Source organism: Mesoplodon bidens, assembly GCF_964165515.1.
Source record: "Mesoplodon bidens genome assembly, chromosome: 10".
NCBI lineage: Eukaryota > Metazoa > Chordata > Mammalia > Artiodactyla > Ziphiidae > Mesoplodon > Mesoplodon bidens.
The window spans coordinates 83,175,172-83,192,640 of record NC_138172.1 but is presented as its reverse complement, the minus strand read 5'-3'; the positions used below and the strand labels follow the sequence as shown (position 1 = coordinate 83,192,640).

General features: G+C 46.9%; 1 protein-coding gene across 7 annotated transcripts; it reads right to left on the bottom strand.

Moving 5' to 3' along the window:
- Window positions 1–564: 564 nt before the first annotated feature.
- Window positions 565–17,273, bottom strand: PPP1R10 (protein phosphatase 1 regulatory subunit 10). Of its 7 annotated transcripts, none has more exons than XM_081245887.1 (20): window positions 17,176–17,273; window positions 14,114–16,795; window positions 9,864–9,982; window positions 9,101–9,187; window positions 8,819–8,954; window positions 8,350–8,401; window positions 6,448–6,525; window positions 6,126–6,299; window positions 5,801–5,906; window positions 5,588–5,700; window positions 5,006–5,106; window positions 4,603–4,750; window positions 4,368–4,526; window positions 4,019–4,265; window positions 3,784–3,847; window positions 3,488–3,682; window positions 3,258–3,333; window positions 2,914–3,027; window positions 2,091–2,753; window positions 565–1,820 (listed from the first exon to the last, which is right to left on the bottom strand). In XM_081245887.1, the coding sequence occupies exons 3-20, from the start codon at window positions 9,968–9,970 to the stop codon at window positions 1,711–1,713; spliced, it is 2,730 nt and encodes a 909-aa protein (XP_081102013.1). In that variant the 5' UTR covers window positions 9,971–9,982; window positions 14,114–16,795; window positions 17,176–17,273; the 3' UTR covers window positions 565–1,710. The 7 variants fall into 7 exon arrangements, with proteins under 7 accessions (XP_081102013.1, XP_081102010.1, XP_081102012.1 ...); XM_081245884.1 differs by having other exon boundaries at window positions 16,270–16,795; XM_081245886.1 differs by lacking the exon at window positions 17,176–17,273 and adding an exon at window positions 17,020–17,035 and having other exon boundaries at window positions 16,270–16,795.
- Window positions 17,274–17,469: the final 196 nt, after the last annotated feature.

Here is a 17,469-nt window from a genome sequence, read left to right as displayed (position 1 = left end):
CCCCAACTAAGGATCAAACCCAGGCCCCAGCAGTGAAAGTGCTGAGTCCTAACCACTGGATCACCAGGGAATTCCCACCCCTGGGAATCTTGTTCCACCAACTAGGCCCTCAATACCTGTCCTTAAGGTCTAAAAATTATCTTGATCCTGCATCTTCTAGCAGCAAGCCTATTTCTCTCTACCCTGCAGAGCCCCTTTTTGGGGGGACAAGCAGGATCCACCTATTTTTCCTTCCTTCCCCAGAAACTGCTTTTGGATTTTTCCTTTTCAGCCACTCTTCCCTACTCCTCCCTTCTGCCCACCCTCACGTAAATCCCTTTCCTAGGCTACTCCACAGGGCTGTTAGGATCAGCTAGAATGGATGTGCCCGCACCTTCTGCAGCTCAGGTGATCTGTGAGCTCTGCCTTCCCCAGCTATGGCGTTTTATATTCAAAGTAAAGTACTCCATTAGTATTTCACTTAACACCAACAAAGGATTGAAAACCACATTCCACAAAGGTTTGTATTAATGAACTTTCAACAGCTGATAATGGCTTTTTTCTTTTTAAACAGTCCAGGCACACCAGGGATTAAATACTTCTCTTTCCACTGTTTATTATTAATGTACAAAATATACAAAACCAAAAGAAAAAAGAAAATGCTCATCCTCAAATCCATTGTGGCTCTAACCCAAGACCCTGCACAAAACCCAACCAATCCACTGTTTTCATAGAAAACAACTGATGCTGAGACAGGTGAAGGAGAGGGCTGGGAGAGGGCAGGTCATCTTATCGAATCCACCCAGGAAGGCACCTGGTGGGGATTCAGAGGTGGCTGACAGGACAAGGGAGCTGGAGGCCTCACACCCACAAGGTTCCAGATGGGGGCCAGGAGCACGCTAACTCCCAGAGGCAGTGCATGTAGTGTGACTGGCATGCCCAGCACACCGGGCTTCAGTTGAAAAGCTGGTCTCACTGAAGTGTTTTAATTTCCAGAATGAGCTGCAGGCAAGGGTGGACCACCACCAGTGGCCTCACCTACGCCAGCTAAAACTTTTCACCGGATGCCGATGTGAATTTGCCATCATTGAACCTAGCATACCCATGATGCAAACTTGGGTGTTCACGGAAGATTGCAACGTCTTACTTGAGTAAGGACTCAATGTAAAGCCTGTGTCAGGGGAGGGGTGGGGATGATGTGTTCCAGAACTCAAATCCAGCCTGATTGAGTCCTCTCAGTGCAGTGGGATACACAATACCCCTTTCACCATCTCCCCACCCCACGAGGAAGCATGAATTTGGCGGGGATGATTTCATAAGTGCAGCTGATCCCGTGTCAGAGTTCTGTGTGCATGTGGAGGACCCACAAGAGGAGAGTAGAGGTGTTCTCCAGGATAACCAGCTTTAGGTTCTCAGGCATAAAGGGTAATACCGGAGAGGCGCTTGGCATAAAGGGCAAATCTCAAAAAGTGAAGCCAACCGGGTCTCCTCTTCAGCAGTCCAGGGTACAGAATGTGTCCAGTCTCTCTCCCCCCCATACTGGAGGAAAATATGTACATCAATGCGCACCAGTGATCAGAAAACCCCCAGGAACCCAGGCAGGTGGGCACTGAGGGGGCCGGCTCCTCATCAGCTGGGGAAAGGGGAAAATGGGCCTCACAGAAGCCATAAAAGGGTGGAAGGAGCAAGGCTGCAGTCCACAGGAGTGTGGGCGGGGCGGGCAGGTGGTCCCTAGGGCAGGGGGGGGCCATTGACACCCGGGTGGTAGAAGGCACAGTTGTTCTCATAGCGGCAGTTACCCTTCATCATGAAATGTCGACAAACAGGGCGATTTGACATGTCTGTGGGAATGATGGTGGAATAGTTAGGAAATGGCCAAGAGGTCAATGCCACCCTCATCCCACCCATCCAAGGCATCCTGAGAACTGTCTTTCAGAGAGACCTAATCTTGGGGACCTGGGGGAAGGGCTAAAGGAAGGAACTGCCATGCATGCTGGGAACTGGGAACGGGGTGACCTCATGTTCTGCCTGGCAGACCCGGGGTAGTGACGTTCCCCAGAAAGTTGTAATGGGACAGCAAGAGCCATATGGGGGACAGGGAGCATCCTCACCTCCTCCATGGCTGTGGCCTCCATCATGCCCTCGGTGGCCCCCTCCGCCATGGCCAGGGCCGTCATGGCCACGGTGCTCGTGAGGGGGTGGCCCTCGATGGTCGTGGCCTCGGTGACCAGGGCCATCATGAGGCCGGTGGCCATGGGGCCCCCCATGTCCAGGGCCTTCGTGGGGCCGATGTCCACCACCAGCACCCATTCCTCCACCAGGGCCTTCATGAGGACGATGGCCACTGCCACCACCCATGCCACCGCCAGGGCCTTCGTGGGGGCGATGCCCACCGCCCATGCCACTGCCAGGGCCTTCATGGGGACGATGTCCGCTGCCACTGCTCATGCCTCCACCAGGGCCTTCATGGGGACGATGCCCACCACCTCCGACCATGCCCCCACCAGGGCCCCCTCGTCCATTTGGAGGTCCTCCTCCAGAGCGACCTCCTCTGGCCCCTCGGAATGGAGGAGGAGGAGGAGGTGGTTCACTCCCGCCTCGGCCACCACGGCCTCTATGGTATGGCCCCGGACCTGGTCCCCCACGCATCGGGCCACCCCGCATGGGGTCACCTGGGCCATCCCAGAAGGGATCACCCCCCCGGGGAGGGGGTGGGGGACCCAGGAGACGTGGACCCACTGGCCCACCAGGGCCCCCAGGGCCCCCATGGGGACCTGTTGGGGGAAAAAAAAGGGAGACAGTATCAGCTACCTGTTGCACCCAGGGACCGCCATCTCCCAACCCAAACCAACCCCCGGCTTTGGTCAACCCTGTACTGTTACCAGGCCAAAATCAAGCAGACAAGCCCATTCTGACCTCTCATTCACCACCTACCTGGCATAGGTCCGCCAGGCCCAGGGGGGAAGTGCTGCATGCCCTTGGGGCCCCCAGGGCCTCCCGGTGGGAAACCATTGGCTATGGGACCAGGGCCTAAGAGTCCATGAGGCACTGTTAATGAAAAAGGCGTGAAGCAGTCAGCAAGATGATTCTAGAAGAGCGGCATGACGTCTTCCTGCTTAGGTGTGCCCAGCTGAGCCCCTCAAACCAACCTGGCAGAGCACTGCTCTCTCTGTCCAGTCTTCCCCCCCATGTCTTACCGCCTAGTGGCAATACCCCTGCTCCCCCAATTCCACTGCAGGCCTCCTCGTCCAGGCCCCGGGGCTGGCCCTGAGGATTACCCAGCATCTGCTTGATCTTGTCTGAATAGTCCGGTTGCTTCAGCAGTTCCTCTGAGGGATGACTGTTAGGGCTACCCTGTGAGGCAAGGTCATTAAGGGACAAGGTCAACAGAGAATAAGGGTAACACCCGACAGAGAAGGGAGAGCCCGAGGAGAAAGCAAGCGGGCAGGTGAGCAGAACAGGAGTAAGGAGAAATGGAGCCAGTGGGGAAGAAAAGGGAGGCTCGTACCATGATGGAGGTGAGGATCTCCTGCACATTGATGCCTCCTCCTCCAGGACCCTGGGGGCTCTTCCCGGCACCCATGCTTCCCATAAGATTGGCCAGAACAGGAGGCAACTTGGAACCGCCCGCCCCATCGGGTGAGCCACCGGTTCCCCCAGGCTCCAGGGTCTCAACATACGGGGTCTCATCCATGGAACATTCCTGAACGGACAGAACAGTCAGGACCAACAAAGAATAAAGAAACAGTCTCACATGAAAGATGCATTAATGTCAATCACAACCTCCATCACCACAAAACTCACCTCATCTAGGGGGATGAGTTTTGGGGGGATAGGCTCATAGGGCTCAGGATCAGGCTCGTGAGGACTGTCAGGAATGCAGCAAGCGATAGGAAAAAAAAAAAAAAAGAGTGACAGTCAAAAATTATTTATTCAAGCTCTTGATTTTCGTCTTAACCCCCACCCCCCTTCTAATTACCCCAGGGCACGTTCCCCTCAAGGGCTCAATACCTCAGGAAGTGAACCCCATTCTGCTTACCTTTCCTTGTTCAGGAAGAGCTCCTGAAGGATCCCCTTCTCCCGCTCAGCCTGGATGTACCGCTCCTGGCTGTTGCTTCCAGGGGTGACAAGAGGCGAGGGCAGCACCAGGGGCCGGGGGCACACCCAGGGCACCTTCTCCTCCATGTTGTCGTGGCTCAGACGCCGGGCCGTCTCAAACGCGTGTCGGTCTGACAGTATCTCTCGCTTAGCTGCCTCGCCAAAGTCCTTGATCTTATTCACATTCACTATTGCCAAGGAGAAAAAAAGCAAGAGGGAAAGTAAGCCCAACCAAGTCCTTTTTAAACTCTCTATACCCCACCTACTACAGAGGAAACTGGATCTCTAACCTCGTTCAGTTTCATCCAGTTCAAAATAGAAATACTCTCTCAGTTTGCCCTCCTCAGGCCAGGTCACAGCTTTCCTCTTCCTGCCTTTCCGGGTCAGCTGGCTAGGATCTCCGGGACTCTCCACTGGCTTTGCATCCAGAGCTCCTGGCTCCAAAGAGGCTGTAAACAGAAGTAGTTTCAGAGCAGATCCTTCCTTCCAGAAAACCCTGAAACCTGAACCAGTTTCTAGACTTACCAGTATCCATGAGCTCTGGGACTTCAACAGGGGGAACTGGGGTCCCTGGACGTTCTGTGTCCATAGCCTCAGAAGGAGGTGCTGGCTCTGGGGAAGAAGGTTTGGCTGTGCTCGGTTCTGTGCTCGTTTTCCCTTCAAAGGGGCTTGGCTATTGTGAAAGAAAAAGAAGTTAATGAGCTGATAGGAAAGGCAAGGTCAAGGCAAGGCAATTAGTCCAGGGGCCTTAGCAGGATCCCCTAACAGTTCCTATAAAGGAAGACTCTGTCTCTAACAGTGCTTTGCCACCAGTCTTCGTCTGAGACACAACTCCTCTTGTCCTCCCCAAGCATCCTGGCTGCCGGGCCCTTCCTTCGCCTGTACCTTTTCTACCTGGTCACTGGCGCCCACTGCGCAGCACCCATACCTTGGCAGCTGTGGGTGACAGCGCCTTCTTCTTCTTCTTAATTTTGATGCCTGGAACAGGGGCTGAATTGAGCGCATCCAGAAAGCCCAGGCCCTCCATAGCTACAAAAGAAAAGAGCATAAAATGGAATCATCAGACCTCCTTAATAATCCTGTTCCTATAGACACAATCTGGGCAGAAAATTGGCCAATAGAGACCCTGCCTCAACTTTGGACACAATAAGCTCAAGGTGACCAGGAAGCATATGTAGGAGGATTTACACAAGAAATTCTTGTCATTATTCTATCTTTCTTTTAAAGGCAGGCAAGCGTGGCTTTGGATAGGAATCAGAGCTCAGGTAATTGACAAAGCCAGCCCCCATGACTGTGACAGCTGGGAGCGCACCCACCAGTCACTGAACAGCACGCCTCCCTACTTCATCTCTCCTAAGCAATCCTATGAAGGACTCCTGTGAAGGGAGTTCCAGGGGTGTAAACATTAAAGGACACCAAGAAACCAGATGAAAATGGAGGAAAACCCTTCATTTCCATGAAAAGAGTTTGCTCTCAATCCAAAGCACATCCCCCCCCCCTTTAGACTCACGCTGTGGCGGGATGATCTTCACTTTGATCTCTTTGGTGGCATTGGGTGTTGTGTTGAGTGGCTTGTATTTCTTCTCTGCAGGGGGCACAGCATCTCCTGCGGCAGCTATGGAACTGTTAGAAAGGGACTGGTCAACAACACCTGACTCGCCCCCTCTTTTCCCCTCACGTCCACAGACTCAGCCCATTCAAAAACCAAGAAGGTGGTCCATACCTCTGACGCTTGAGGGGGATGGGTTTAAGGTTGTACTTGTCAGAAACCACCACTGCACTGGCATTCTTCTTCACAGGCACCAAAGACGGCGTCTCCAGCTCTAGTCCTGGTGGAGAAGACATGGTGTTGGGGCTGGACTCACTCCACACTCTCCTGACTCTTCCTCCCTTAACCTTCATCAAGCCCTATAAACTCCCACAATGCTCCACCCACTAATCTTCCCTCTCTCCAGATTTACCGTACCATTAAGTCCAACTCTTCCACCATTAAGGCCCGGGCTGTGCACCTACCCACAGACCCTCCAGAGGCCAGACGGCAGCCTTACCGGTAGAGCGGAACTTGGCGTGACTGGGCGCCGTGGTTCGGAGGGACTTGGGCTTCTCCCTCTTCTTCTCCGGGGCCTCCTCAGCCCGAGTCTCAGCCTTCACCTCAGTCAACGGTCGCTCAGGAGGGGTGGTTCGACTCTTTCCCTCTTCTTTCCGTTTCTTCTTATCTTTCTCTGTTGTGGAAAAATAGAGCAGAAAAGGATTTTATTTAGATAAAGAGAAAGACTGTCAGTCAGAGGTAAAAAGCAGGTTAGAGGCACGCAAGGCCACATCCCAGTGGGAAAGAAAGAAATACAAGGGATAAAGGGCCAAGGAGCTTACCAGCAGGCTGGGTACTGCTCTGGGAGCGGATCACTGCCATCCAGTCGCTGACAAGGACTGAGGCCAATTTCCGGAGCTCTGCAGGTGAGAGAAAGGGGAAATGCCTAAATAATGTAAGATACACTGAATCATGGAATTTTCCTCTATTCAGATAACTTTCAACCCTGATGCCATTATAACACCAGTGGCGGGGGGCGGGGAGCAAAAAGAAGAAACATTTATTAAAGTATGTTGTAAAAACTACACTAGTTGCTTTGCATACATCTCATGTAATTGTTATTACAACCTGAACATTTTTAATCTCCCTTTATAGACACAGAAGCATGGAGATTAAAGTCACAAAACTAGAAGATGGCAGAATGAACCTAGTGCCTATGCTCTTCCCCTAACCACTTATTACAATAAAATAAGGAGAAAGGCAGAGGGGCTCAAGTATCCAAAGGGCTACCAGATTTTAAAAATTTCAAGGAGGCAGATTTAGATCCTCGTAAAAAAAAAGATTTTCTAGGGAAACTTTTTTTCCTAGAGTGTCACTAGTGATGACAGCTCCTAAAAGAATCAATTAAGTGTTACAAGAGTGAAAAAAGAACTTAAAAACAAACCGATTTAGGATGAAAGAAGCAGAGTTTATCTAGAGAAAAAAGATGGTCAGAGAATTTAAAGATAAAAAACAGAATTTATTTCTAAATATATGGAAAAATGCATCTGTAGCTCTTTCCTTCTGTACTTGGCAAATAATATCTCCTATCTACGGGACCTCTCTTCTTGCCAACATTTCCACTATGGGCTGATTTAATAATGAAATTGTTGTAGAATATTAAAACTTAACTTTTTAAAACAGTCACACAACTGCCAACTCCTATACCTAATGCAATATGAACCCCAATGCCCAGTGGGGGAATATCCTGAAACCTCTTTGAAGCAATCGATACTATGGTCCAGTAACACTTAACTACAGTCAATAAGGAATGTACAAATTTCAGTATCTAAAGGAAGCACAGAATAATAATTAAACCTATACTCAAAGACGGCAACACAATTAAGCCAGATGGAACAAGGACCAATATACCTCAGTGAAGAAACAAAAGATAGGCAATGATTTAATGGGATCTTCTGTGTTAGTTTATCCTACAAAGCTACTCTGAGATGTCAGAAAAACAGTGAAGTGCTCATTATATAAAAGGACCTAAAAACAGAATACATACAACTAAAATAACGGAAAGCTAGGGAATGTTTTTCACTTAAACAATACTGTGAGTTAAAACAAAATCGTGATCCTTTATCCTGGAAAATGTTCCCAGTGTTTTCTCCTCTAGCTAAACTTTCCAAAGGGACCTAGCATACCATTCCCCATAGACAAAGAGCGGGGATCAGCTCTGCTACAATGCTGCTCACTTGCGGGAAACCAGTGTCTTGTGCTCACTGGTTTATGCCTTGGGTGTAAAACTTTTGGGTTAACTCTTGGATATAAACCCTTTTCTCCTCTAAAGAAAAACCTGTGACTTTCTGGCGCCAGGCTCTGTCTTCAAGCCAGAGCTGTATGGCCCTCGCCAGGAGCTGCAAAACCCTTTGTCTTAGCAAAGGAAAGAATCTGTTGCTGTCAAAGCTCTGATATACTCCAGCAGTCAGGATTCTGCCCATGCCTCACAGCAGGGTGTTTTTTGGTAGAATGAGCATACCTGTTGTTAGGAAAATAGACATTGAGGGTCCCAGAATATGCTCTATTTATTGATATTTAGAGAAACAGAAGTAAATGATGACGAGACATTCTAGGATGACACTATTTCCCCCAAAGAATTTTAAGTGTATGGCTTTTACACCAAGAGATCTTAAGAAATGAAGGTAACTGAGTGGAAGTAACGGAAGAAGGCCCAGCACACAGAGGAAAGGACTGGCCCCTACCTTCATCCTCACTTGACTTGCTCAGCTGCTTCACCAGTTTGGCTGTGTTGTTCTACGAAAGGAAAGGAGCAGCAGGATGGTAAGTGCCAGAAGGAAAAGCAGCCCACTCAGAGCTAACCACTCCCACAAACGCACAATCTCTTAACAGCCACTAACACTGAGATAGACCTTCTCTCTTACACAGCCCTTGGAGACGTATTCTTACTCCTTAAAACAATCCAGTTAGGTAGGTTCAACCATTTCCATTTTACAAATGAAAAAACTGAGGCTCAGATATATAGAGTGCCCCATGTCACACACCTATTAAAGGACATAAATTTGAACCAAATCTTGATTCCAAACTCCTATTTTTTTTCTACCATTCTACCTCACAGGCCCAAGACTGTAGCCACATCAGAGTTGATATGAGTTTTTCATCTGTTAGCCTAAACCAAAAAGGAAGAACCAGGATTGTAAAGACTGAAGGTACCTGCTTGAGATGGTCAACAGTGAGTGGTAGGTGCTGCAGGGTCAGTAGAATTTGCTGCAAGAGGGGAATGTTGTTGGTTGTCTTTGAATATGTCAGCCAATTGTTAAGAAGCTTGTAACCACCAACATCAATAAACCTGCAGGCAGGGAGGAGGCTCTGTGATGCCCTTCCTGGGTCTTGGGAGTATACCCCACCCTCCTAGTCCCCCATCAATAACCCAGGAACCCCGTGCCTCACCTCCCCCCACCTTCTAAGTACCCAGCCACCCAGGTCCCCACTTACTTGACCAATATTTCTGGTGAACGGGTCTGCAGGAGAATGTTCAAGTAAGTGCATCGACTCACCATCTTTCGTGCTTCCTTCATCAGACTGTAAGAGATAAGTCAAGGTTAGAAATGAAGCAGCCCGAAAGCACCTCTCCTTTGAGCAGAAGCTTCTAATCTGCAGGAGTACCTCGAAATGCCTGATGACTTGGGACTTCGCTACAGGATGGGGGGATCACACAGGCCCCTAGGAGGACGAGGTGGATCAGGATTGATGTGGAAACACCCAGAGGGATGGAACACACGGAGGAGATGCACTGAAGTCTCCAACCTGAGGAGGTAAGTGTCACTGCTTCTCTAACCCACAGGACACATTTGATTCTGCTTCCAGGTGAAGAGCCCTAGCCTTCAACTACCATCTCTTCCGACTGGCTTAGTCACTCTCTTTCTCCTGGAAAACTCGAGGATCCCTGAAGGAAAATGACATTTGGAGCATGCAGAATGCAACCCAAAACAGAACTAAGAATCCTGTCACCTGACTCCCCTGCTTGCTTCCTTCCTTCCCTTGGGACTGTGGATCTCCAAATATCCAGATGCCATAATGACCGGGGACCAAGGGGTCATCTTTTCCTATCACTAGTTCTAACATAATTGGACTTGAATCCTATTCCACTGACTCCCATTCCTCTTAGGGAACACTTTCTGCTATCTGCCTTAATTATAGTCATATTACAACACAAAATATTCTCCACTCACAACGAATTCAAAGGGTACAGACTTACCTGAAGATCTTCGAAATCCCATCCACACTCTTGACTTCCCCATCTCGGTTAAGGAAGCTATCCAGGCCCTTGAGAAGCTCTTTGGGGTCTATGGGACCCGAACCCATGATCGAGGTTTTCTAAGATAAGAGGATAAAACCCACAGAATAAATGGGTGGCAAGGACAGCCCCAGTTGCCCTCTAATAAATTCCATCTCTGTGTTTGACAAATTATTAGTGATTATTTAATCTACATTCAACTGCACTCACCATTATCTAGATAAGAAAAACCAACAGACCATTGTCCCTACTGAGAAAACAGCCCTGGCAAGTGAAGCACTCTGTTAATACATGACTGAAGGGGACGACAATCGGACCGGAGGACTGGGGCAGCACCTCTCCTCTCGCTCCCAGTTACATCCTTCCTCGGACAGCTGAACTTCACCAGATTGTATCAGAGCTAAGATTCACATTCCCAAAACAAACACTCAACTCTCCAAGTCATTTTTGCTTATTAGGTCCCGTTTCCCCTTAGTTGCTAATGAATCTAGCTTAAAAAAAAAAAAAACACCAAACCTATAGCTTGATAAGAACTGGGCCAATCATGGATGTTGGGCTGTCTTCCAAGAGTCAACTCCTTTCTATCTTAGCCCATGAAGAGTCAACCGCTTGGGAGATTGGGATTGACATATATACACCAATATGTATAAAATGGATAACTAATAAGAACCTGCTTATAAAAAAAAAAAAAGGTCAACCGCCACAGGTAGCAGGATATGTTCTGCTTGCACCAGGAGACAATCGTCTAAAGTTGTAGGTGAAAAGAGAAGGAAACAAAACTTGAAAACAGAACCTCTCCCCTATGGGAGTTAGGGGTGGCTCCCAGAAATAGAGACAAATGAGCAAAGAAAACCAAGCAGGTCCTCCTAAGCCTTGAAAAAATCTCACTCATTAACCAAACACTGCACGAGTTTTTATTGTTTCAAAGTTAAGGGCAAGATTGGTTTGTGGTTTCAAAAGCAAAGATGCAAATCTGACTCCTACTCCCCACCTAAATCATAATACCACCCAAGATCCCCAAGGAGGGCCTGAAATTAGAAACCATGGAGCCAAAAAGAATGGAACAAATAAAACTAGAAGCTGGCAAAATGCCATTAAATTTTAAGTAGCTGCTTTAGACTAGGTTAGAAAAGGAGTTAATTAAAAGCTGAACACAGCTGTTACGGGACAGAGACATGTGAAACAATTTCTAGGCCAGAACCGAAGTTTGAGAGTTAATTTAGAATCAATATGGTTCTGATTAGGATTTTTATCCACAATGCCTCTAAACATTGGCTTCTGAGAAGCAGAAAAGAAAGCCACCTTAGTAATATCGACATTTGGGAAATAAGACGAACACTGGGTAGGAAGGAGGCAAGAAGAAAGCCTCCTGAATCCCGCATCTAGTACAGAGATGAAACACATGAGCCAGGCAGAAGGGTGGGAAAAATCAGTGTTTTACAAAGATGATTATATTTTCTGCAGAAAACAGGTTCCTTATAAGATCATGTTAATTAGTTCTATTTGTTCTATTTGTTCTCAAAAGAGAAAAACGAGCATAATACTTTCAACCTTTTAATTCTCACAATAAAAAAGTCAATAAATCTCTACATTTACAGGTTCTAACAACCTAGGCCAAGAAGAGGCAGAGGCATGGGGGGAACTTGGTTCCTGAGATCAGAACCTGTGGGCTGAATACAGGGAGAGGAGGTGAGGTAAGAGATACTGAGAGGTGAGCAAGTCTGGGTTAACTGTGCTTTGCTGCTGCCCTGCAATCTCCACGAGGACAGGTAGAACCTAAGGTCAGAGGAAAAAACATCCAAGTCCAATACCAGATAAATTAGAAGTCCATAGGCCAAATCCACTTAAGTGTGGTGATTCTTATACACAGAGAGACAGACATGGGGATAAAGGAATTTTCCCCATGTAGTAAGACACTATAAAATGAAATATAGACACTATAAGGACAGGAATACAATAAAGGGATACATAAAATAGATTTCCCATTTGCTGGAGACTGGAAAAGCAATGAGCGAATCCAAAGTAATAAAATATATCATCAGTAAAAAAAATATATGCAATTTGACAAAAAGCTTTCAATTAAACTAACTTCACTTCCAACCAATGTCCCCTAAATACAGCTGGCCCCTCAGATTCAAACCCAGTTGAATACACAGCACCTTGGAAAAGCCCCTTTTGCACACCCACCCACCAGTTAAGTAAACAGGCCTGCTCCCCCTACTTCCTTCAGAAACAAAAACTGTCACCTGAGCTCAAATGTTCCTTTGCTTAAGAGGGTAGCAGACAAGAGAGAATAACCATCTTTAGAAAGAAAAGAAACCAGTGAGTACACAGCTAAATTCTGTCCAGTGCCTTCTGCTGGAATGGGACCCAGGGACAACTTTTTAATTCCCATTCACAACAAGCAAGAATAAAAGACGTTAACAGTCAAGGAAAACTAGAAGACAAAGCAGAAGAAATGTTAAATATTCATTTTCCACTGCACTTTTCCTATTATTTACATTCTGGAAACATAATTAACAAAACTATAAATTTTGTCTCATAAGCACCAATCACTTGGTTTTAAAATGTAAGGGGGTTTTCTCAAGACGGCTTCCTCCAGGCAGATTAGTTTTCACTCATTTAAAATTAAGGACCCCAAGTGTTTTTACAACCTATTTCCTTATTTTGAAGTCATTACGTTTAGAAAGAAGTTCCAAGGCACTCAAGTGGAAAGGAATGAAGAGCCTAAATTCTCGGCACAGCCCTACAGGAGAAAAGGCAAATGACTTTACCAGGGAAAGAGGGCCAGTGACCAATTGTCATTAATATATCTGGAGCCTGGAACGAAAGCTTAAGCAAGCTTTCTGAAACCAAAAATAATCCAGGGCATGGTATGTTTTAATTTCCTTGAAGGCAGAACATACGGGGTGGCGGTGCGGAAGCAACCCCTGGCATCATCTCCACCTTGTCCTAAAGCTGGGCTCTCCTTATGGAGGATGTTGCCGGCAGACACGTGCAGACTCAAGGCACTGGGGAATTTTCTTTCTTACCAGAGATAAAATTAAGTCCAGAAGTGACACCAACTCCTGCCTCCAAAATAAATAGGGTGAAAAATATCTAGCTTGGCTAAAATTATTCCATACCCATCACCAATGAAACGAACTGAATTGGTTCAGGACAAAAATTCTAGGCGAGTTTAAAAACAAACACAACAATCTTCTAACAAAGGAGGAAGGTGTCCAAGTTAACCTTCACTTAGAGGTCTTAGCACTTCTGGAAATGAAGTGCTTTGTAGCTTACATTCCCCCCTTCCTTTCCACGGTAATTGAGGCATTTCCTAGTCTGACTCCAGAGTGGACTGAATTATGTCTCTCGGGTGATTCACAAGGTCGCACCTCTCTTCAAATAGTAAGCTGCTCCCCCTCAAGATCATTCCAAAACCTGGTAGCACATGCCCTTCCCAAACGCTTATTTGCCTTTCAATAAGGGTGTAAAGTAACCCCCCACCCCTGCCCTCATAGGACAGGATCCCAGGATAGAACTGTGGCCACAAACTATAAGGATCAGGTTCTCCGACGTTCTCTGGATGGATGTGGTTTCCCTAGAAGACCTTTTTTTCCCATCTCCCATGTTAATGCAGATCTTCTTTATTATAATCCCCTGCTCACTAGAGCTCAGGAACCCCAGTGGGTAGAATGTTCAGCTCCCAAGGAAGGTATGCTGCAGAGGCACATGGCAAACTGCTTAAAAGATAAAAAACTTGTGGTCAGTAGGACATGTGGAAGAGGCCCTCCCATCCAATCCAGAAGTAATAGTTTGAGAATCCATACCCAGTAGAAAATTAGCCCTAAAGTCTCACCAAGTCACCACAGAACAGTTGTACAAAACGGCTTTCCAATTCTGCCTAGAACCTTCACGCTTCAGGGCAGGACTTTAAAAAATGAAAAGTATATGGAGAGTCTGATAAAGATTTGACTTTGAAAAAGTTGGAAGAAGAAAGGTAAGATAGGGACAGGACACCCAATACCACCCTCAAGTAGGGCATGGCTTTCGAACATGCACCAATTGCTACAGCACTGCACAAGTTGAAAAACGAAGAGGACATTATTTCCCCATTGTTTTTAAGGAATTTCTTTCAGAAGGGAAGGAAAAAGAAATTCAAAAAGGGTGGCTCTTTGGAAAAAAGAAATGAAGGTTGTGAAATGTAATACCAGAAAGGTTTTGCTTACCAGAAACCGTAGCTTGAATCCCCCTGCCTTGAGTATACAACTGCCGCCTCCTTTCCTAAAGATTCACTTCTCATCCTAGTTACCAATGTACAGGAGCTAAGCAACTGGAGAACGTGATACAGCACTGAACACAAAGAGCTTACCCCCAAACCCAGAGGCGGGAATAAGGGCGATTTAGAAGAAAGTCCTAAAGTACCCACTCTCTCCCAGATTCTCATCATACAAAGCGACCAAATGCAAGAGGCCCAAGGACTGATTCCTGAGCAGAAACGGCACATTTCAGTGTCATTAGGCCCCAGCTGTCTATTCCAGTTACTCATTCACAAGCCCTTGTGTCTTCCTCCAGTATCCCCCAACACACAGATAAGACACACACACGCTCACACTCCCCTCAAAAGCTTCCAGTCCTAAAGTATAGCTGTTTGACTGGTTTCCACCCCTGGCAACTGAAACGGGGAAAAATTCCAAGCAGTAGTGATGAAAGAGGGTGAAAATAAAAGCAACAGACTCGGGATCGTTAAATACAAAAACCAGAGCTGCCCAAGGAGACGGACAGCTTCAAGACCTAATTCCTATTAAGCTTTTTTCCTTTTAAGATAATGGCTATAAAAGGTTATAAAGAAAATAAGGAAAATGGCTTTTCCTGTCTAGCAGCAGCGTGCACAAGAGTCCAGAAGGCATCTGCGCGGGGTGGAGTTTGAAGAGGGTGGAGAAAGGAGGAAGAAAGCTGATTACATCACCTTTCAATGCTGCTCCTCCCCCTTGACCAAGTTTCTAGGGCGGCCCTAAGCTCTGGATAGCAAAAGGGGGAGAAAAACAACAAAGCAGGGACGCCATCTTGTTACGGAGAAGAGGACTCAAACTTAAAAAGCTTTCCCGGCTCTGCCGGCAGCTTTTTACATTAAAAAATCTTTTAGTAAAAAAACCCAAAAAAACGCAAAAAGCAGCCCCGATCCTAATAGTCTTTGACCTACTTTGAATAAGAGCAGTGTGAAAATAAAAGCAATTAAAATATTAAAAAGAACAATTTTCTGCGGGGAAGAACTGAATTTGCAATTGAGGTTCAACCTGCTACTGTCGAACACCCCCCATCCTCCCTATAAAGGGAAAGGGGGGAGGACTTGGACCCCTCTCAACAAATAGGGTTGAGGTGGGAGGACAGGAGAAAAATGGGTCAAGACACAACCTGCAACGCCGCTTGGAAGACAAAAGGACAAAGAAAGTCGCCATATTGAAGCAGGGAAGAAAAAAATTCCTTTTAACGACACAAATCTTTTAGAAAGCTAGCATTCAATTGCACTAAATGGCTTTTAAAATTATACTCCTGAATTCCACATTTCCCCAACCTTTCCACCCTCTACTTAACTGTATTCCCCCCACCAAAAATCAAATTAAAATGTTACTTTTTTTTGCTTTTAAATAACCTACGCAATCTGCAACAATTACAAGACATTCTTTACCTCCCCAACTATTATCTTGTTATGTATTGGCACTAAGGTTATATTTTGCCCTGAATTAAGTGTCTTGCAATCTTTATTCCTAGATTGCCACCTATATTAACCACACAAATATACCCCAAACAAATTACATTAAAATTGAGAGTTAACAATCATTTAAAAAGTCATAGCCACCTATTTCTCTCTGCCCATCTCCTTACCCTGCAATCTTTATGTACAGATTGCTTATTAATCTGGCAAATTGAAAGGCGCCCTGCTTGTCTCACACACAAAGAAGTGGGACTTCTGGGCCACAAAATCCACCATCTTTTGTATGTGAGCTCATTAACCCTTTTGAAGACTGCTGCTAACGAGAGGAAGGTAACCATACCTCCTTATAAAAAGCAAACACTTATGGCTTTGGCAGTCTGGAAACTGGCTGGATTACCAAGGGTTAACCATCAAAATCTTAACTTGCGGGCCCTCCCTCCACCCTCTCCTAGCCTGCAGCAGAGCAGGGAAGAGGCAAGTGGTAGGGGAGAGAGAACACTGTTTAGACCCAAAGGCCCTTTTTAATGGAGATTAAGTGACCGCATCGGTCCTTCTCCAGTTCTCTATTTTGTTCTACGGTCTCATTTCTTCCTCTCATTATTTTTGGTTTCACAAAGGGAAACGTTGATTTCTTGTTGCAAGGCTGGTTTTTGAAAATTCGACACTTACTATCCAATTTTTTTGCGACGTCAGCACCTCGGGCTCAGGGGGGGAGGGGGTTAAAATTTTGGAGAAAAAAAATAAAACAACCAACCAGGACCCAAAACTCAATTATTTGGGGGGCCTCATTGGATCAAAAAGTCTCCTTAAAAAAAATAAAGGCCAACTCAGTATTCATTTCCCCCCCCACCCAACTCCATGTAGGGAGGGGGGTCTTAGAAAAAAAGTTCTGAGTGGATTAAAAAAAGTAAACGCTGGATGAGTGAATTTGGGTGGGTTTGGGAAGGGAGGGTGGTTGATTATTTTTGAAGTTATGTGGTGACGGTCCTTCGGCCACAGATTTCAAGTCCCAGGCAGCGTGGGCTGGTGGGGCGGGCAAGATAGGTGGGAAGGGGCAGAAGACACAAGTGGTTGGGCTGGTGGCTGCTGTTTTCCCTTTCCCCCCTCTCAGGATCCTTTCAAGGGCTTAGATGTTGCTGCGGCTTGTTTCTTTTCTCCTCGTGGCCGGCCCGTCTTTCTCCGAGAAAATTCAAACCTGGGATAAAAGGAACACAAGGGAGAAAGATATAATCAGTATGGGTTGCTCTTAAACACCCAAAAGTACAATCTTTGTTGTCCCCAAACACCTCCATGTCCCATCCCGAACACAGCCGCTTAAAAAGAGTCACGGCTCTCAACCGAGCCCTCGCCTAACCCATTTCCTAGGCCAACTGTCCCAGCAAAATTTTACCCTCCAACCGACAAAATGCCGAGACTTACCTCTAAACGAACCCCAGAATGGCGGCTGCCCGTTCGGGCTGAGTCTTTTATATCCGGACACCGCCCAACGCGCCCAAACGTGCTAGTGAAACGCCCTTGCGGCGAGAGACTGTGAGCGGGGCGTGAATTCATTGGGCAATCAATAAGACAACTCACCAGCTGATTGGCTATCCTGCCTTACCCTTCGCTCAGCCTCTTCCCCCGGGCACCCTCTTCCGCCTCCTTCCTGGCCTCCGAACGCGTGCGCTTGACCTAGCGGCCTAGCACCTCCCTTTCCTCTGCTTCCACCACTTCCGCCGTCGAGATCATTTCTCACCAAGGGTTGGTAGAATCGGACCGGCGCATGCGCAGTGAGAGGATCGCGGTCAAAATCGACTTCAAAATTGCTTAAAGTACAAACTGTAAGAGTGGGATCTAAGAGTCGTAGTGGCTGGTTCAGCAAAAACGCAA

Bases quoted from the DNA above. Each gene is read 5' to 3' on its own strand.
- PPP1R10 (XM_081245887.1), bottom strand. From the start codon at position 9,970: ATGGGTTCGGGTCCCATAGACCCCAAAGAGCTTCTCAAGGGCCTGGAT. The intron at 5,107-5,587 runs GTGAGTCTAAAG...TTTCTTTTGTAG, and splicing joins GAAGATCATCCCGCCACAGC to CTATGGAGGGCCTGGGCTTT. The intron at 3,028-3,257 runs GTAATCCTCAGG...TTTCATTAACAG, and splicing joins CAAGATCAAGCAGATGCTGG to TGCCTCATGGACTCTTAGGC.